General features: G+C 36.9%; 1 protein-coding gene across 1 annotated transcript in view; it reads left to right on the plus strand.

Annotated features, from left to right (window-relative positions):
- Nucleotides 1-20,126, plus strand: part of PLCL1 (phospholipase C like 1 (inactive)) — a 323,847-nt gene extending 303,721 nt beyond the window's left edge. The window contains exon 6 of the mRNA XM_047773158.1: nt 18,485-20,126. Coding sequence (XP_047629114.1) covers nt 18,485-18,667 — 183 coding nt within the window. The 3' untranslated portion in view covers nt 18,668-20,126. The remainder of the gene's footprint in view (nt 1-18,484) is intronic.
- The last annotated feature ends 2,198 nt before the right edge of the window (nt 20,127-22,324 follow it).

Raw genomic sequence — 22,324 nt, forward strand, 5'->3', positions numbered from 1 at the left:
CCTTTCAACAAACTGAAAAAGCAAGTAGCTTTATATATATACATATATATATTTTTAATATGTGTTTTCTCTCTGAAAAGGCATGACTATTTCAGATTTTGCTAAGAAAGATATTTTCCATCAAATAATGCTTACGTATACTGATTGGTGATACACAAATATTTTTTGATGATTTTATAAGTGTTTAGAATTTATTTGAGATCAGTCACTCTTACATACTTAGAATGATTGAGGTAAAAATCTACATGGAAACAAAGGAATAAACCAAATGGTGTTAGAAGGCCACTTGTAATCATTGGAACACATGCTTTTTGTGGACAGATAGGAGCTACCTACCTAACCCCAAAACGAGGGAGCCACCTGGTGGACAGTATGAGAATTCTTCATTTTCTGGGGGTAGTTATAAAAGCATAGACTATGTGCAGTCTCTGCTTTTTCATTTTTAAGTTTAGTAGATTTACTTATATATTTAAATTAATGTGCATTACATGTTTAATTTCTAAGTAACTTCTCACTTCATACAAATAATAGGCTCCAAAATAAGGAGAAGAAACATGAGGATACCATAAAAGTCAAGTGAGAATAACAATCGATCCAAGAAGTAGAGGGTTTTAGTTATTCTATTTCATTTTTAGTCTTTTTTCTTTCACACTTCATTGTTCGGCTTAATCGTGTTTACAGGTAAAAATGGCTTTTATAAATACTTTCAGCTCCCCTCCAGCTACTTTACTTCCTATCTCTCTTCGCCTAAACCTACACTACCAGACTTCTTAGCAAAGTTGTTTACACTTGCTGTATCCACTTCCTTACCTCCCACGCACTCCTTAGCCAATGTTAATCCATCTTCTTCCCCTGACACTCCATTAAATCATTCTCACCAAAGTCACCAGCCACCTTCTTCATATGAAATCTTGTGTACACTTTTCACCTTTTATCTCACTTGACTACTTGAGCACGTTCCACCTGGCTGTTCACTCCCTCCTTCTTGCATCACTGCTTCCCTTGATTGGGGGATGTCCTCTGGACATTCCTGGCCTTCCTTTTACATCTCTGGCTTTTCCTTCTCAGGAGTTTTTGCAGGTTACGCTTCTCTACTCTTCTCTTAAATTCTAGTATTAGGATTTTAGTCTAGGCTCTTTCTCCTCTTCTTTCATCCTCTCTTTCTGGGTCGTACTGTCCATGCAAATGGTTTCTATTGCCCCCTCTATGCCATCGAATCCAAAATGTATATCTTTAGTCCAAATGTCTCTCCTTCTCCCTAGATGACCTCCCTGCCCCATCCATCCCTCCCAACCACCCCCAGGCATTGCACTCTGGAGGTCTCTCAGCCACAGCATGGCCAGCACATCTCAAACTGTGCTCATTTCTATTCATATCTCCTACCTGCCCTTGGTGACACCTCTGCTCTCCCTACTTGACAACCAATAACAGCTTAGCAAACCAAGTGAGAATCCGGGGTTATCCTTGATCCTTTTTCTAAACCTCCTTCTCTAAGTAATTACCAGTTATTATCGGGTCAGCTTCCTAAATGTCTCCCTAAGAGATCTCCACTCCCATGGCCATTGCCTTAGATATTTACTACCCTAGTTAATGAAAAGTCTTTCCTTCCTTATATATTCCTGCCCCACTCCACAGCATAGCAACTGGGTGACCTTTATAAACATAAGCCTGGTCATGGCCATTCTGCCCACGTAAAGCCCTTCCAATGGCTCCTCCCGCAATCTTCTTAACTTCCCCTGGGAGTTCTTAGTAACCTGCTCCCCTCCAGCTTCACCTCTCATGGCCGCCTTCTGTGTGCTTCCTCAACCACGCCGAACTTCTCCCTTAGTAGCAAGGTTGCCAGCTCATTCTGGCTGTCCCTTCTGCTTGCACCCGTCCTGTCCTTCTTGGCAGCACCGTCCTATGGTTCACACACTGCACCTGCATCGGGTGCCAGACCTGTGCCCCAAGCTCTTAGGTCAGGTGGCAAGTCCTCAGAATACCTTTTCTGACACCCCTCCCTCCTTCTCAGGGTTAGGATCTTTGCCCTGTGTTTTCCACAGTACCTATTCTTTGCCTAACACAACACTCTCATTGCTTCCTTATCTCTTTCCCACTAGACAGTCTCTCTTACTTAAAATAATGAGGTAATGAATTTTAACAGAGCAATTTTAAATTGAACCCTAATTAATAAATGATAGATACTGGGTGTATGAGGTGAACTCAAACATCTCATCCCATCCCCTTGTTTAACAGAGAAGGAAGCTGCCCCTTATAGGAGTTAGTAATATTCCCAAGGTCACATAGCCTGTTCATAGTTTATTAATCACTTTTGCATTGCAGACATCAGCCACAACCCCTGTCTTTTCTATCTTTTTGGTAGATTTGATTTTTTCTATAAGACGCTTAGAAAGTCTTAGGACAAAAGCGTGGTTTAAACTCTGTTTTGCTTTAGTAGACATTTTTTTTCTTTCTTTCTTCTGCCTGAGTTACAGGGAACAGAGACTCATTCAGGCTTTTTCAGGTGAGACTGAAAGTGACAATGCAGGCAACACATCTCCTGGAAGAAGAAAAGCCACAGTGTGGGCAGCCCGACAGAACCTTGGGCTAGAAGATCATGACAATACAAACAGACCCAGGGAACTGTGTTGTCTTTTCTTCTCTCAGGAGCAAGAATTTATGAATTTTTCACTCTAGTGTTGTGACCTTAGCCAGATTTAACTCTCTCCTCTCTTTCTTTCGTCTGTTTTCTAGCACCTCTTTTTTGTTAGCAACAGACTAAGGCTCTTTGAATTTCCCAGGCACACTTTCTGAGAGAGTTCATCTGATTGGTTTGACTAATTACTGTCTTGCTGCCTGGCATCAGCCCAGTTCATAGGTCACTGGCCAGCTGCTTATTGCCCACTCTTAGGCCGGTGTGATGCTTTTGGTTTAGCCAGTTGTGGATGAGGAGGTAGGTTTTTAAAGTGCAGAGCAGACCCATCCCGGTTCAAGGTCAACCTGGTGCTCTTTATCTTAGCAGTGGTCTGTGGATGTGGAAAGGTCATGCAAGGTCATGCAAGGCTTGTCAAATGGAGTTCTGGATTTTCTACATGAGAATAAAGATCCTCTAAAAATGTGGGGGTTTGGGGTTTGCAGAGCTGAGGCCTAAAAAATACCAGCTATGGAAATACTGGAATTGAATATAAATGTTCTCTCCCCCTAGTTTTGATTTTCACAGTCATCTATTCTGGGAAAAAATCTGAGGCCTAGGCTAGGAAGAGCAACATGACACTCACAAAATTAAATAGGTTTGGTGAATGTATGGTGAATTTTCCCAGACATATATATTTATAAAGTTGATTTTAAAATAAGAATGTAAGAGTGATGGTATTTGACATTCAGAAGGAATGTTTTGATGTATGTGTGTGTGAGATGATTTAGTGGTGTCCAGTGAGTAGACAGGAGTGGAGCTGTGGAAATAAATGTGTGTCTTTCAAGTAAGTAGTACTTACTGTTGTGAACTTGCTATTGAGCTTCCCTGTGCACACTGCTGTCACTCATGCTTTTACTCTGACTCACCTAACTGGATCATTATTTTCAAAGATGCTCCTAATGTGTGAAAGTTGATTGGATTCTGGATTTTTTAAAAAAGCTGTAAAAGATGTTTTGGGATATTTGGGCTAATTTAATGTGCCCTGCATTCAGATGAAATTACTGAATGAATGCCACCTTTGTTGGGGGCAATGATAGTATTTTGTTTATGTAGAATGTCCTTATTTTCATGATATGCCTACTGAGGTATTCAGGATGGAGTACACACAGACCAATGGATAGCAATAGATACATTCATTGAGCCAACCTGATACAACATGGACAATTGGGAAATTTGGATGCTATTATTTTAACTTTTGTGTAGCATAATTTAAAAAATAAACATAAAAAGCATGAGAAAAATGTGTTGCTAGTAGTTTGGTGTTGGGGATGGCTTGAGTTTGAGATCTGAAACTTGAGCAAGTCACAGATTAGGGAAAGCCGGTCTTGACATTTCCTTGGAGTAACAGTAGTCTGGTCTTTAACTACATACCCTGCTGGATTTGGGTCACCAACAATGAATCCCTCATTAATGACCAAATCTCCAGACATTCACTGTGGAGGGGGCTGAGTTGACTGCTGCTCAATTTAACTATTAATAAGAAGTAGCCCCTTTCATATGATAGCTGCCTTACCCTCGTAATTAAAAAGATGAGCCACTGGGTGGAGAGGGTGCAAGGCAGTTGCCTTTTTGATCATGTCTTGCTAATAGCTATTTAGCCACTGCAAGGCCAGTGTGACAGGTCCCTATAGAGCCACTGAATAGGCCAGTTCTGTACACACCATGATGCACTTCTAAAGGGGAGAGTTTCAGGCTTTTAAAAAGCATTATGATTTGTCAGAGAATAAAGAATACATGTCCTTGATAAAAGGACAAGTCTGTACCAGATGCAATATGGCTGTCATTGGGCTGCAGGGAATGACAGGCACATAGAAGGCGGTATGAATGGTGCCCCTGGAGCTGTGCAATACAGGACCAGATGTCACAGCAAACCACTTGCTTACTGCAGTTCTCAGCACTGTGGCCATTAGGCAGCTGAAGCCGTTTTTGTGATCAGTTTACCCTGATTTTTGAACTTTTATTATTGTATCTACGCTCTTGTTCCAGCTTTTTTGCAGATTTAATTTTTGGATGAATCAAGGAACCAATAATTTAAGAATGAGTAATTTCTTAGAGTGAAACCTTACCAAGCAAATTACGGAATGAATTTTTAAAATATCCTTCTAATACTAGTAACTATCTCTATATATAGCCTTTGTCTGCTCTGGGGTTTGGGGCATCCTACATCTTTCAAGCCACTGTAAGTAATCTTTTTGAAATGGAAATAGCATGAGTTGGTGGAGCAGAGGTTTCTATAGAAGCTCCTTTGTGTGTTTGGCTTGCAGCACTCATGAAGTTGGATTTCAGCGTTCTTAATTATACAAAGAAAGTTAATTTGATATATTGGAAATTTTAAACAGCTTTTGGGTTTTTTTTTTTTTTTTTTTTGGTATGTGTGTATGTGATGATGACCAACTGTTACAAAAGTTTAATTTGAAGTACAATTAATTACCTTCGTCACCTTCCTAAAGGTTGATGTTACTCTTCTTTCCTTTCTTGTTAGATCTGTTGACATAGAGGCAGATGATCACTATAATGGGAGAGAAAGAGCAGAAACAGGAAAATTGACAGGCGGTGACTTAACTGTTGTACTGAATGGTGCTTTTGTCAAAATGACTGCAAGATAATTCTTAGGATACCAGTCTTACCACACACACCTAAATTCATGAAGCCTTCCATAGTTGAATCATATTTTTAAGGTTTAGCTCGGGGGTTTTCTATTATTCAGCTCACTGGTGTTGAAGCAATTTTGTTGACATTTTCTGTAAGTGGATTATGCTCACAGTCATTTGCCCAAAGCAGACAGATGGCTTCTTAAACGGAGAGCACCCTCGCAGAAACCTAGCTTATGATATCTTCAGAAATATAACACAGGTCTGTCACAAAAGATAATGTTTGTCATTAATTTCTTTGGGTGACAGATGATTTCAGTTCATTTTTTGTTTCTCATCTGGCTTAAATGAAACAGCCGTTTGAAATGTTTTATTCCCATAGTGAGCAATGCTTCCGTGTTTTACACTGAACAATGTTGTAACTTCTCAATTACAAATAAGAAAGTCCAACTCTTGGAGGGGAGAGGATGACGCATTCTGAGGTTCACCAAGGAAAATTCCCACATAAGTGCAATTGTTTATCTTTTTACTTTAAACGTTAGGTGATTTTTCATAGGCCAATGGGCGATTAATCCTGAATTTTATTCTCAACAGTATATTCCCCCTGACTTTGTCAACTTGTCTTTGTTAAACTTCAAAGTACTTTATGTTTCCTCACATTTTGGAAGGTAGAATACAGTAGACATCTATAACATTGTCATTTTTGACAGTGAAACATTGCATTTACTGAAAACTTTAAATTTTCCCTTTATAGAGTAACAGTAATAGTTAACAATTATTAGAGTTTACCATGTATGCCAGGCATTGTTCTAGATGATTCATATGTATTATGTCTCTTAATCTTAGAATACACCTAGAGATGGGTACAATTATCATAGCCATTTTATGGATAAGCAAACAGGCATCTAATGACCTTGCCCAATGCCCAAAAGCTAATAATCAGTGGCTTTGAACCCAAGTAGTCTGACAGTGCAGGTGACACTATAATTTCACCTATTAGAATAGCAACATGGTTACAGTTCACAGCCTATAGGGCAGATTGTTACTATATGACAGAAATGTGGGATCCTTAGAACCAGATGAATTCCTTCATCACTCCTGGAGTGCTGATTCCGCTCTCAGCTTGTGTGTAACATCTGGGGCAGCCATCTAAGGTGGGAGGTTTTTAGGGGTCCCTGAGTCCTGCAAAGAGAAGCAGAATCCTTGGATCTGAGAACTAACTGATGAATTTTCACATCAACAGCATTCTTTAAAACATTCAGCGGGTACCTGTAATGAATTGATTCATTTATAATCTTCTTTTTTGGATCTGATCTATTAGGGCTTACAATGAGATCCTATAAATGAAAAACAATCATCTTCTCCACCCTTTCTCTACTCATGAATCTTCTATCATTACTTTCGTATTTCAGTCTTCTGAAAACTTGGCTCAGATTAAGATTATTCAATTTTTCCCAATACTGTACTCATATTGAAGACATAGGTCAGACATCGAAGTTTGAGTGCTAAATCAGTATTTATGCCTAGGACATTCAAGAGGTCCTATTACAAGATTTTTTTTCTTTTTTAAACCAAATTAAGTCTTAAGCTATTTTCTTCTTTTCTGCAGAAGCTTTCTTCTTCTAAGATCTATTACATGACATGTACAACATACAATGTAATGCACTAAATACAAAGAAAAAAATCATGAAGTGAAGAAAAAGCTTCTGTTTCCTAAAATTACTAGTTATTTCCTTCTTATTTATTTTCTGTTTGAACCTGAGCAATATATTTATTTAGCTCTCTTGAGTCCATTTTTCTACTTCACTATGGTTTCTTATGTGCTTGCAATGGCATTTACATATTGAAATACATATTGTTTTGTTTTAAATGACCATTCTCTTGTTTCTCCCTTGTATTATAGCTAGGATACTACATTTACTTAATTTTTTTTTGTCTTTTTGTTTATTTCTTTGGGCTGCTCTTGCGGCATATGGAGGTTCCCAGGCTAGGGGTCGAATCGGAGCTGCAGCCACTGGCCTACACCAGAGCCACAGCAACGCGGGATCCGAGCCGCGTCTGCAACCTACACCACAGCTCACGGCAACGCCAGATCCATAACCCACTGAGCAAGGGCAGGGACTGAACCCGCAACCTCATGGTTCCTAGTCGGATTCGTTAACCACTGCACCACGACAGGAACTCCATACATTTACTTAATTTTTAATCATGTATATAACTAGATAATATTACCTGTGTCTTTCATTTTAGAATAATAAAGGAAACTTTACAAAATATTAATTTTAAAGGACCCTGGTTTTGATAGGGTTGACACCACAGGTCAAAGACAAAGTTTGCCATGTGGTAGATGTTTAATAAATATTTGCTTGATGGATAGACAGATGAATAAGGCAAAAATGATGATCCAAGTCCTAATCGGTAGCTAGCAAAGACCACATTGTTTCTAAATCGAAGGGAGAATGTGATGTGTCTCAGTTCCTATGTACAACACACCAAAGGGACAAGTGGGAGTTGGAGACATTACATTCCATACTTTTTAAGATTTGGTCAACAAATATATCTCAATGCAATAGCTTTATTGATGAATGTAGATGTTACCCATCATTAATACCACCTGTCATGAGTGCTATTGCTACTGGATTATTGAAAATGTTGTTATTATTATTACGTTGTTGTTATTATTTCTCAGCTTTATTGAGATATAATTGATATATATCATTAAGTTTAATGTGTACATATGATGATCTGATATATGTATATATTATGAGATGATTACTGCAATAAGGTTAATTAACACATCCATCACCTAACGTAGTTACACCTTTTTTTGTTAATACTGAGAACTTTTAGGAGTTCCTATTGTGCCTCAGCAGGTTGTGAACCTGACTAGTATCCATGAGGATGTGGGTTCAATCCCTGGCCTTGCTCGGTGGGTTGAAGATCCGGCTGTGCCATGAGCTGTGGTGTGGGTCATAGGTGCAGCTTGGATCCCACATTGCTGTGGCTGTGGCTGGCAGCTGCAGCTCCAGTTCGACCCCTAGCCTGGGAACTTCCGTACGTGGCAGGTGTTTTCCTGAAAAGGAAAAAAAAAAAAAATAGAACTTTTAAGATCTATTCTCCTAGTAACTTTCAAGTACACAAAACAGTGTTCTTAACTACAGTGACCGTGATGTATGTTACATCTCCAAGACTTACTTGTTTTGTACTTGAAGTTTGTACCCCTTTACCATCTTCACCCACTTCCCCTAACCCCCTTGCCCCAGCAACCACCAGTCTATTCTGTGTTTCTATGAGTTCTGTTTTTTAGATTTCACACGTAAGTAATATCGTCTTGTATTTATTTGTCTTTCTCCATGTGACTTATTTCGCTTAGTATGGTGCCCTCAAAATTACATGTTGTTGAAAATGGTAGGATTACCTTCTTTCTCATGACTGAATAATATTCCATTTTACATTTATACATAAATAAAATCTCCATATATATTAATCTTCTTTACCCATTCATCAGTTCGATGACCATTAAGACTGTTTACATGTCTTGGCTATTGTAAACAATGCTGCAATAAACATGAGGGTGCAGATCTTTGAGATCCTAACTTCATTTCCTTTGGCTATATTCCCAGAATTGGAATTGCTGGATCATAACAATAGTTCTATTTAAAATTTTTTTTTGGAACCTCTATTCTGGTTTTATATAGTGACTATACCAATTTACATTCCTATCAACAGTGTGCAAGAGCTCCCTTTTCTCCACATCCTTACCAACACCTGTCATCTCTTATCTTTTGCATCATAGCCATTCTAACAGGAGTGAGGTGATGTTTCATTATGGCTTCAATTTGCATTTCCCTGATGATTATTGATGTTGACCGCTTTTCATATAGTTGCTGTCCATTTGTATATCTTCTTTGGAAAAATGTCTATTCATGTCTTTTGTCCATTTTTCAGTCAGATTGTTTTTCCAGTTGTTATATATTTTGAGTTATTATATACATCTTGAGTTCCTTGTGCATTTTAGATTTTAACCTCTTATCAGATATATGATTTGCAGATACTTTCTCTCATTCCTTTGTGTCTTGTTATTTGTTTATTTTGCTGTGAAGAAGCTTTTTGGTTTGATGTAATCCTGCTTGTGTGAGTGTATACACAGGGTGCAGTTTTATTCATTTACATATGAATATCCAATGTTCCCAGCATCATTTATTGAAAAGACTACCTTTAATCACTGAATATTATTGGCTCTTTGTCAAATATTAGTTGATCATATAAGTGTAGGATCATTTCTAGACTCTCAGTTTTGTTCCATTGGCCTACATGTCTTTTTTTTTTTTTTCCTGTACCATACTATTTTGATTATTGTAGCTTTATAATCAAGGAGTATGATGTCTCCAGCTTTGTTCTTCTACCTCAAGATTTTTTGGCTATTTTTGGGGTCTTTTGTTGTTCTATACAAATTTTAGGGTCTTTTTCTTTTCATGTGAAAAAATGCCATTGGAATTTTGGTAGGGATTGCATTGAATCTATGGATGGCTTTGGGTAGTATGAACATTTTAATAATATTAATTCTTCTGATCCATGAACATGGGATATTTTCCCATTTGCTTATGCCTTCAATTTCTTTCATCAGTGTCTTGTAGCTTTCAGTACACAGATCTTTTACCTCCTTTGCTAAATTCGTCCCTAAGTATTTTACTTTTTTTGGTGCTCTTATAAATGGGATTGTTGAATTTATTCCTTTCTGTGATTGTTGTTAGTATATAGAAACACAACTGATATTTTTTGTATTTTATTTTGGTAACCTACAGCTTTCCTGAATTCATTTATTAGTTCTGACAGTGTTTTGATGTAGTCTTCAGAGTTTTCTATATATAAGATCAGTTCATCACTTTACTACTTCTTTTCCACTTTGGATATGTTTTATTTCTTTTTTCTATCAAATTTTCTGGCTACGTCATCCAGTGAAATGTTGAATTGAAATAGTGAGAATGAGCAACCTTGTCTTCTTCCTGAGCTTAAAGGAAAAGCTTTTAACCTTTAACTGTTGAGTATGGTGTTACCTGTGGGCTTGTCATATATGTCCTTTATTAGGTTGCAGTACTTTCCTTATATATTCAATTTTGTTGAGAGTTTTCATCATGAAAAGATGTTGAGTTTTATCAAATGATTTTTGTTCATCTATTGAAATGACCATATAATTTTTATCTTTCATTATATTAAAGTGATACAATTATATTGTTATTAAAGTCAGTAGTTTTTTAAGTTTTATTGAAGTATAGTTGATTTACAAAATTGTGATAATTTCTGCTGTACAACAAAGTGATTCCCTTATGCATATACACACATCCATTCTTTTTCAGATTCTTTTCCCCATATAGATCATCACAGAATATTGGGTATAGTTTCCTGTGCTATACAGCAGTGAGTAGTTTTTAAATATTGTTAAACTAATTCATATGTATATATATATACATATATATATATATGTATATATACACACATATATATATCAGTAAATGAAAGTGTTCTCCTCTATATTAAAAACTATTTTTTAAAAAACATGGCTAATACAAAGATTTTCTTTTTAAGATACAGTTAAGTACATTTTGAAGTAAATAGGATCCTTCATTCCTTCAACATTCCAGCCAGTCAATATTTTCCTGATGACATGAAGAACAGACATGTGTTTGCCAAGGAGGCAGGGGGAGGGAATGGGATGGACTGCGAGTTTGGGGTTAGTAGATGCAAACTATTACACTTAGAATGGATGGGCAATGGGGTCCTACTGTATAGCACAGGGAACTGTGTCCCATTTCATGGGATAGAATATGATGCGGGATGATATGAGAAAAAGAATGTGTATATATATACATATACATATATATATATATATATATGTGTGTGTGTATATATACATATTCATGTATATATGTATATATGTATGTGTGTGTGTGTGTGTATATATATATATATATGACTAGGTCACTTTGCTGTACAGCAGAAATTTCACAACATTGTAATCAATGATACTTTAATTTTTAAAAAAGACTATAAAAAGATATCCTGATGAGAAAGATATTATAACAAAGCAGGATCTTATTTGAGAAAGACTTGTGGAAAAAGAAGATCTTATTTGCCAGGTCTTAGACCATATGGTTCCAAATTTAACTTTCAAACATAATTTTCATTATATTGAATTTTAATAGAGTATGCCTTCATATTTGTAGAGGCTTTTGTATGGTTGTACTTATTAAACATGTCATTCTGTTTTATTCTGTAATGTTGTGTGGTCTCAGTGTTATTGAATTATTCTTAAAATTTATTTGAAATACCTTCTATATTTTGTAAATTATTATTCCCTCAAAACTAGATTCTCAGTTATTAAAAACACTTATGTTCTAGAGTTCCCTGGTGGCTCAGTGGGTTAAGGATCTGGCTTTGTCACTGCTGTGGCTCGGGTCAGGTTCACTCCCTGGACCCAGAACTTGCTCATGCTGTGAGCGCAACCAAAAAAACAAAAATAAAAACCGCTAATGTTCTGTTTGCATAATCTTCAGAGAGATTTGATTAATTGGAGTTTATGACCAATTGGAGTTTATGTATCAGTTATAAAACTAATTTAAAAAACTAAACTTTATAAAAATGGTAAAATCTAATGGCTCAGGTAAACATGCCCAATGTAATTCACTTTTTGTTCCTATGAAAATAAAATGGTTAATTGTATTATGAGATAAAGATTTGAAAATCAGTTTTTTTCATTTGTTATGAGTTTAGAATTTCAGAAAACTAACATTAAAGTCTCCATTAAGTCAATACTCTTAGACCAGAAGTACGCTACTATTCATCCATATTTCTTGAATGTTCATAGAGTAAAAATTCAACTTCTTAAGTGGCAATTGAAAGATTTGGTTGTCAAGCTGTTGAAAATAATAAATCTGAGTGTCGATAATGTAATGCATGAAAACTTCTGTTTTTGTGCAATTATTTTATATTTTGTACATATTTCCCCTGATGGCAACATCTTTGTGCCTGTGACTCTTGCTAACATATGTACCTTCCCTACATGGCCAGGCTTTCATTCTGGAAAACAAGAATCCCAGGTCATCTTTGCATAGTTTTACCCAACATTCTAGCAATGTATATCAAGAGAAACATACCTGTCACAACATCAACATATTTTTTGTTTTCTACTTTAATTTTTGATATGAAATATATTGTAATGGTTGCTTCTATGTCTTCAGAGCAAAACATTTAACCTCCTTAGATAATTCAGAGATTCCCCCAAAGCATGCTTTTTGAATTGTTAAAATGGTAATAATCTACAAAAGATACAAATGAACTTATTTACAAATCAGAAATAGACTCATAAGTGAAGAAAACAAACTTACAGGAGTTCCCATCATGGCTCAGTGGTTACCTGACTAGTATCCATGAGGATGTGGGTTTGATCCCTGGCCTTGCTCGGTGGGTTAAGGCCATTGCCGTGAGCTGTGGTGTAGGTGGTAGATGCAGCTCAGATCCCGCATTGCTGTGGCTGTGGCTTCAGCTCTGATTGGACCCCTACCTTGGGAACCTCCATATGCTGCGGGTAAGGCCCTAAAAAGATTGGAAGGAAAAAAAAAAGAAATAAAACAAACTTACAGTTAGCAAAGGGGGAAGAGGGAATAGAGATAAATTAGGAATTTGGGATTACCATATACATACTATTATATATAAAATAGATAAACAACAAGGACCTACTGTATAGCACAGGGAACTATATTCAATATCTTATAATAACCTATAATAGAAAGGAATCTGTAAAAGAATATATATATATATTTTATATAATATATATATAAAACTTAATCACTTTGCTGTACACGTAAAACATTATAAATCAGCTGTATGTCAAAAAAAAAGTATTGAATCTTAAAAAAAAAGGAGAGATGATAGTAGTGCACAGCCCACCACAGTATGGTCTTGTCCAGCAAATGGCAGCTGGGACGAATAACGAGGAGCTAATACCACCATGCTGTCTGTGGCTGACTTTTGCTGCAGTATTATCCAGGAGTGACTCTAGCTGTGATTGTGGTCACTCACATGGAAAGAATTTCAGGGGAATCAGCCTGTCATTGAGCATGTGGTGAAAAATATCCACACATGCCTGCTTGGAGAGAGAGCTACATTTGTTTATGTGTGTAGCTGTGTATACACGAGGGCCTTTCCATTCCCAGAGTTTGAATTAACTGCTTTAAATATTTGTGGTGTGCTCTGAGACAACCCACACACTTCCTTCACGCATGACAAAGACACTAGTTATGTTGTTCTCCTGCTCTTCCACACACTGGTATCGCAAGGGCTAGCACAGTTCATGGGAAAAAGTGGAAGCCATGGATGTCTTTGGTAACTTACTCTGCCAGATTGTAGCCCAAGCTATTTTCAAACAATAGGGGAAACTACTTCTTAGTAAGAACAGGAATAACAGAAATTCTAAATGTCTTTCGATAGATTATAAAATATATTGTTAATAAGTAACTTAGAAATACCTGACTAATAGATCACTCACATTTAGAACTCTAGCCCCTTTTATGGTTATGAATTATGGTGCAAACTGGCTTATACTTAGTATATAAGTGTTCAATAAATGTTAGTTTCTGTTTAGTGTTGTGATAGCATTCTATTGTCAGTAATAATTTATTAGTATCAATAAAAATTGTGGTATTGTATAGCAGTCCCATTTATAATCTAAATTGCATAAAATATTTCTCGATTTCTAGAGAATGCATTTTAATTGCAACTTGATTTTGGAAGAATGTGGTTATGAATGCTTAGTGTCTCTTTTTTTAAAACTTCATTAATCATCAATGATTTTTAGGTTCAAAATCTCTGTAGTGATAGATCTATGGCTTTCTATGAATCCAGGAGTTACTCTTCAACTGTTTTTACATTTCTGTGGACTCTTAACATTGGAAGCCAAATAACTGTGGAGACTGAACTGGTGATCATTGCTCTTGAAACTTTGGTAGTCCTGTTGTCCCTTCAGCATCAGTCTGCCTGAGATGCCTGCTATACTCTTACTTTTCTTGGGGTTAAAGCAGTCCTTCACTTTTTTTTTTTCCCTGAAGCATCTCTAGTACCAGAGGAGAGAAACTAAAAATTCCCATGAGACTGCTAGTATATTGAAATGTTGGCAACAACTTGAAATTTCTTTCAAGATGAGTGTTCAATGGTCAAATTGTCCATTAATTTTACATTCCAGGCCATAAGAGTCCCAGGTGTATTTTACCATGAGTTCTTTCAATTTATACACCAGCAAGTAAAATGAATTCTCCTGGGCTTTTCTCCTTTCTGCTTCTCCCCAAGACCTCTGTTTGAGGAGAATTTCTGAGCATATTCTTTAGAAATGCCCTGTTCCAGTGCTCCTTAAATACATACTACACACCATTACCTTTAAGCCACTTAGCTGATCTGAGTACCTAATATGTCTTGTGGGAAATGAAACACAGGACAGAGCTGTTTTGAGGGAGGAAATGCGGTAGAAGCTGCCTAGTTAGGAGATGTTTGAGAGGCAGCGCAATGGAGAAGAGAGAGGAATGCTAGTTGGCCAGGGGACATCACTCATATGTAGTGGGGAAAAGTCAGCACTGAAAAGGAATGCCAGGTTGGGGGTTGTTAATAAATAAAAATTCACCTTCTTCACGATTTTTTCCGAGAATGAGTCTTTTCTCATTTTGCTGTCTTAATCAGGAGGACTCGAGGAGTTGAATCACAAAACAGAAAGATGACCTCTATGCCTCCTTCTTTAAAAAAAATAGAAAACACTTTTACATCAACGTTTCAATGTAAACTCTTCATAATTTAGTCTTTCATTTTTTCTTCCATTAGTTAATAGTTTAATTTCTCTTCCAGTGTTTTTCTGCCTGTGTCGTGCAGCTAGGACGTGTTGTCTCCTGGTGATCAGGAGATGATGTATTTCTGCACAAACTGTCTTCTCCAATTGGCCTTTGTTTTCTAGAGAAACTGACTTCTATTTACCCAAACTGACACAGTCTGGCATTTAGGCCTGGATGCCACTTCTCAGAACCAATGAGATGACATTCTGGCTGATTAATTGCATATGTTTCATAACCTGCTGCAGAAAAAGGGGCATGAGAGCATTATGCATTAGAATTATCCAGCTTGATATTTTTGCATGTTTCACTGCTCTTGCAATAGGGAAGATGCCGATTTTGCTTTTGGTATGCTTTTAAAATGCTCAATGAAAATTTCAACAATACAAGGAAAGGGAGCACTTAAAAGTAATACTCTGAAGATGAGTGTGGCTATTATCTGTTTATTAATACAGTTTGTTTTTAAGGAATCTTTACATTTGTAAAAGTAGTAGCGATATACATATCTGTAAAAACAGACTTGTAGATACATTTTAAAATAGTGAAATGTACATTAAAAATATGTGCAGAATCAAGATATTTATTTTAGTAATAGACTATGTTAATTGCTTTTCATATCACCTTATTGCATAGTTTACTTGTGATTATTTAAATCACAAACAGCTTTTCAACATATTTTCTTCAATCTTTAAAAGCATGAGGAGGAGTTCTCATCGTGGCTCAGTGGTTAACGAATCCGACTAGGAACCATGAGGTTGTGGGTTCAATCCCTGCCCTTGCTCAGTGGGTTAAGGATCCGTTGTTGCCATGAGCTGTGGTGTAGGTCGCAGACGAGGCTCGGATCCCGCGTTGCTGTGGCTGTGGTGTAGGCCGGTGGCTACAGCTCCAATTAGACCCCTAGCCTGGGAACTTCCATATGCCGCGGGAGTGGCCCAAGAAATGGCAAAAAGACAAAAATATATAAATAAATTAAATAAAAGCATGAGCAAAGCAAAGAGTATTTTCATCATTTTTACAGCAGAGAAAATGGCCCAGGAAGAAATTGTTGAAGCTAAAACAGAACTAAGATACTCTGACTTTTGTCCCTGCCGGTGTATCTTGGTGCATCTTATCTCTGACCCCATTTCTGAGACTGTGCCACCTGGGCAATGATTTTCTTTTTATCTGTGTTGTTTCCATGGGTAACAATGAGTAGGAGGCTTTAGTGTGCTTTATAGAGAGTGTGTAATTGCCTTGAAGAGATGCCATATCATGTAGTGGTTAATACTACAAACTCTGGAGCCAGCTGATGAACTTTATTTCAGCCCCAGATCTCCCCCTTAGCAGCTGAGTGATTCTGGGAAACGGGGTCATTCTGGTTCTCAGTTTTTTCATTGTAAACTTAAAATAAGGAAAGTGCCTATTTCATGGAAATGTTGACAGTCAAATAATGAATGTGAGTGATGCATGAAGAAGAATGCCTGCAGAGAGCAAGCACTTTATATGTTGTACTATTATTAGTCGTACTTAAGAACTGCATTTTTTGAAGTGGATGTGACTTCATTCTCTAAGGTCCAGCGGGAACTCCTTATGTCTATAACATTAAGACCCACCTCCTCAACTTCTGCTAGTGCAGTGAATGTCTTCCCCCTAGAAAGTTCATCTTTTTCTGAAAAAGTATTCATTCTCCAGTCTGAGGCTAAAATATAAATGTGGTATGTAGGCAAGGGCACCGAATCAAGAGGGAGAAGACCTGGACTTTAGTCCCAGCTCAGTCATTCATGAGCCGTGACCTTGGGTCAGTCACTTCACCTCATCAGGCTCAGCCTCTTTTCGCCTATACAACTTCCAAATCTACTTCTAAAATCCCAATCCATGATCAAAGTAGTCAAGGGTAAGTTGATTACTTTACCAACAATATTAGCCCTACTTATTGACCCCGTATACTGAAAGGCTGTTGTTTGAAGGATTTAGCTATTATGATGTAAGATAGAACTGACAAGTGCCTGTACAGATTTTTAAGGAATGAAATATCTCAGGCATTTTTTAAAATTTAAATTTAAGGTTTTTTTTTTCTTCTTTTTAGGGCCGCACCAGCAGTTTATGGAAGTTCCCAGGCTAGGGGTCGAATTGGAGCTGCAGGTGCTGGCCGATGCGGGATCCAAGCCTAATCTGTGACCTACACCACAGCTTGTGGCAATGCCTGGTCCTTAACCTGCTGAGTGAGGCCAGGGATCGAACCCGTTTCCTCATGGACACTATGTCGGGTTCTTAACCCACGAAGCCACAATGGGAACTCCCCAAAGCATTTTTTAATACAAGTTTCCTCATACACCCTAAGGTAAAAGTATTCTCAAACTAAAGAGATGAAACAGTGTATCATGAAGTACCTTGCATAAAGTAGGTGACATCTTTTCTCAGAGCCTCTGCTTTCTAGAGGAACTCTCCATCAGTTAGTGTAACCTTGAGTTTCAAGGTCATCCTCTCAGGTGTTGTGGTGAGAATGGAGAAGAGTGGGAGAGATGGAATTGCTTCCTTTTTTGTCTGTACATTATGGAAACATGTTCCAGCTTCCCCACACTTAATATTTCAACCCGCTGGCCCAGAGTCAGTATATATACTTGATCATTATAACGGTTATCTACAATAAGAAAAAAAAAATGGGAAAATACCTTTCTCAGGCACTGATGTAACTGACAGCTGATGATTTCCTGTGATCCTCATTTGCTGTTTGTTTTGCTTGACACACTGAGCCTCTGGAGCCTCTCTTTTTCCATCAGCCAGATGGGAACCTTGTCCTCAGGATGATGGAAAAGACAGATGGAATGCGGGTGACTAGGAAGTTATCAAAAGGCAGACTGCAAGGATAACCCAATATACAAAAACCCAGCTCACCAAGTATAAGAGTGTGTGATTTACTTTATGGAAGATATTTTGCTTTGTAAGCTCTTGTACACTGAGAAGCTGATGTACATTTCAGTTCTGTAAGGAGGAGTTTCTTTCCTTGTTTTCTCTCAAGCTTGGGAATGCTGGGATGGGTGGGACAGGAGTTGCAGCAGTGTGCCAAGTCTCAGACCCCAGTGATGGAAGGGCTTACTGTCCGCAGAAGGGTTCCTGGAGGCTGTTCCCTGCTACAGGAATCTCCAGGGGCTGCCGGCAACCATAGAGCCAATCGGGAAGGCTCAGGTTGAGGTCCATAACTCATAGAACAAAGACCCTCAATAATGCGAGAAAAGGATGCTGGCCTAAACCCTGGAAAAGTAGGTGCTCCAGTCCGAGTCTGTTTCCTTGTGAAGGATATAGAATGATGTCACTCAGGATATGCCTGGAGCATAACTTTCTTCTTTGGTGTCTATTTCTGCTATTTGTAGGGCCAGGGAGATCTGTTGAAGAATGCCAAGAATGAGGCTGTAGAAAACATGAAGCAGATCCAGCTGGCGTGCTTGTCTTGTGGACTTAGTAAAGCCCCCAGCAGCGGAGCCGAGGCCAAGAGCAAGCGCAGCCTGGAAGCCATAGAGGAGAAGGAGAGTGGCGAGGACAGTGGGAAGCTGTGACCCTGAGCAGACGCCACCACCCAGCCTTCCTGTCGAGGACTCTGGCTTTTCTTTCTGGTTTTCTTTCTTTAAGCTTTTTAGAAGTTCACAAAAAGATGCCCTCTATGGGGTATTGGACAGAAACAGATATTTTCACAGTGTCAGTATTTTAACATAGTTAACTTATCTAAGTTAAAATCTTTAGTAGCAGTGTTTTACAATTCTGAGGTGTGTGTACACACTCATGTATGGATGTGGGTGGAAGTGTGTGTGTGTGTGTGTGTTTGCGTGAGAGAGAGCGAGAGACAGACAGAAGAAGAAAGAGTGAAAGATAAAGACTGAGAGAGAGGGGGGATGGGGGAGAGAAAGAGAGAGAGATTCTCTTAAAATTTATTCCATGTTGCATTATTCGTTTAGTAAATTATTTATCATTTTGGGACAAATTCGTTAATCTGAAATTCTAAAGAGCACTTACTATAACTTATTGCTGTGATTAATTTTACTTCTCTTTGTCCTTTAATTTAGGATCTTAACATATCTTGTTATTGGAGGAAGCCAAATTTACCAAGGCATAGATGCTTTAATAGATTAGAGATTAGACAAATTCTTAAGAAATACAGTAGAAATAAAATTGATCAGAATTACTGGGAAGATCAGCAAATTCATTTCATGAACTCTTTAAAATATTTCTTAAAGTTAAGTTTTAGAAAGTTTTCTGTAGTTGTTTACTGAACAGATATGATTTCAGTGGAAAAGCTGATCATCAGTGAATTTATACCCACCTATGTAGTACTCTGAAATACAGTGAAAACTGTTGTAATTAGGATTTTTATGGGACAGTGATATTCAATTATGAAATTTCAAGGTTTGAAATTTGTAGGACGGTCTTATTCGTCCAAACTGGGAATCTAGCATTTATTTTCTATAACATACATGGGCAGCTATGAGGTTTTGGCTTTCATTGCATTTAATTGAGAATACTAAATTAAATTTAAATTTAAAGACATTGCTCAAACAATACCATATAATTATCTTGAGGTGATATAAATTATGTGGGTCAGATAACATCTTGGTGACAACTTAAGAACTGATTACAAAATTTTAAAATATAGTAGAAAAACATAGACGTAAAAGAAGCAAATGACTAATTAAGGCACATTTATAATTGCATCCAGATCATTTTTACCCTAATATCTTCATAAAGTACTTGAGTATAATGTGTTTGTTACCTCCAACAGAACTAAATGTTCTATGGTTATGAAAATATATTTATTTAAAACATTGCTTTTATTTTGAAAAGCTTCTTAATTAATTTGATTAACAAATACGCTAATTTGGGGGAACCTAAGGGAAGATCATTGTTGAAATTTTGCAAATATAAAATCATCTTCTATAGCTACTGTGTTAAGTTATTTCTGACTTCTTAACACTATTATGTTCATGTTGCACATTACTGAAAGAGTAAAGATATGAAACAACACTTACTGTTCTCTTTTATTGTGAATTAATTGAAATAGGGATGGTAATGAAAATGAGTTATTATTATATCAAAAATATCTTACAGGGTATGATATTACCATGGACCAGATAGGATGATATTTCTCCTTGCAATTAAAACTTGGGAAGGTACGTGAGCTTATTTTAAGGTAGGTTCCCTATGGCACTACAGTAGCCTGAAAAAAAATGTCTTTACCCTCCATTGTACTTCCACTGTAGCCTGTATGGTAGAGGAATAGTGGCATGCAGTAATCTAAATACCTTATGATGAAAAAAGAGGTGCTACAGACAGAAATGAAACCCTTCTTGCATCAGCCAATTTGTTGTTTTCACCCATGGACCTTTGCACTTCCCTGAATTCCACTTGGAGAAATCCATGCCTTTCCTGGAGAGCAGAGAGGTGGGACAAGAAGATAAAGGGTGGCAAACTTTCAAAGAATGTTTGTTCATTTCTGTACTTGAGGGTCAAATCCAATCCTTGAGAGTGGTTTCTCTAATTTATTCCATTTGTCCTGGGGCTCCATGTACACTTAAGCTCTACCCAAATGTTCTTGAGAACATGATAAGATTCCACCTCATCTAGTAATACTTTTGGTGTCAGCTTCTCTTTGCTCCATTGCATTGAGTGTCCTCTGTAGGTTGGGAGTAGGGTGTTGGGCAGGGAGGAATGCTAGATCCTGAGAGTGGAGAAGTTGCAAGGGAAGAGGTTTTGCCTCTGGATGGAAAAGCACAAACAAACAAACATACAAACTTTTAACATTATAACTTTCTACAACTGTCTGTTTTCTTTCCACACTTGAACTGCAGTTGAAAAAGCCTCCTTCCCTCCACTTAGCTTCTGGTGATGCTTGGAAAGTAGTATGGTAGATATTCATTCTGTTTTTGTTTATTAATTTTTATAGTCCAGGGAATTTGAGGCAGAGATGGTAGGTATTATCACTAACATTTTATAGGTGAGAAAGCCAAAGTCCACTAATACAGGAAGTGAAAGAATTGACTTTCAATTGTGGTCTGAGTTTATGTGCAAGAGTGTTTAGTCACTGATTTTGATTTTTAATTTAATTTTCAAAATTTTAAACTAGACTTTTAACTCTTCTTTTACCACCATAACCGAAAAGAATTTCATCCTATTTTCCTATAATATTAATGATTAATATAAAAATGCAAAAATAGAGAAATATATTAAAAAACTCACTCTATTACATTTAGATTTATACACCCTTAGATGCTATTTAGCATTTATATATACATATAAATATGCTTTAATTTTTAACAAAAAACAAGATAATATTACATAAGCTGTTTCATAATAGGCTTTTTACAGCAATAATAACAACACATCATGGAAATCTTTCTATGTAAATAGTATATATGTACATTGGAGCTCTCAGCCTTTGAATTGAATCTAGTCCATACATGAAAATTTTATTTGATCACTGATCCTTTTTCAAAAGTATTTTAAACAATGGGCAACTTTTAAACATAATCAGATTTCACATAAAAATTTTGATTTTTTACTTCTTTTAAAATATTGAGTATACCAACATCACTTGACCCTCCCCTCACTTCTTTCTTGGCATCAATTCATTGGAATTGCCCTCTTCACTCATTTATCTTGCCCTGCAGTTGTCTTAGGTGGTGATCCTTGACCCAAATTATTATTTATAATTATGACGCAGTGTCTCCCTATGTGCATTATCATAACATATTTAACCAATCTCCTATTGTTAGAGTTTTCTTTCCTAATTTCTTGTTATATAAACATTGCAGTGATAAAAATCCATTTTTGCAAAGTTGTTCAACTTTTTCTTTAGGATAGATTTCTGGAAGTGGAATTATTGGGCAAAGAATAGATGCACTTTTTAGGGCTTTTGTGATACATTGCCAAATAGTCTCTGGAAAACTTGTCCAATTTAATTTCCTACCATGAGTTTATGAAAGTGCTCAAATCTTAACTAATACTAAATTTAGTTTTTCTTATTTTCATGTTTGCCAATCTACTAGGTTAAAAATCTTACTTGTCTTTATCTTTAATCTCTAGTGAGATTAAATACATATTAGTATGTTTGTTGACTATAAATAATCTCATACAGATTATCATTGTTTTCTGATCATTTTGGGGGGTAGTAAATTTTTATTTTTTATTATTCACTTTTGAGGCATTACTTAAGAATCTTAAAC

This window comes from Phacochoerus africanus, chromosome 3 (assembly GCF_016906955.1).
Source record: "Phacochoerus africanus isolate WHEZ1 chromosome 3, ROS_Pafr_v1, whole genome shotgun sequence".
In the NCBI taxonomy this organism is placed as follows: Eukaryota; Metazoa; Chordata; class Mammalia; order Artiodactyla; family Suidae; genus Phacochoerus; species Phacochoerus africanus.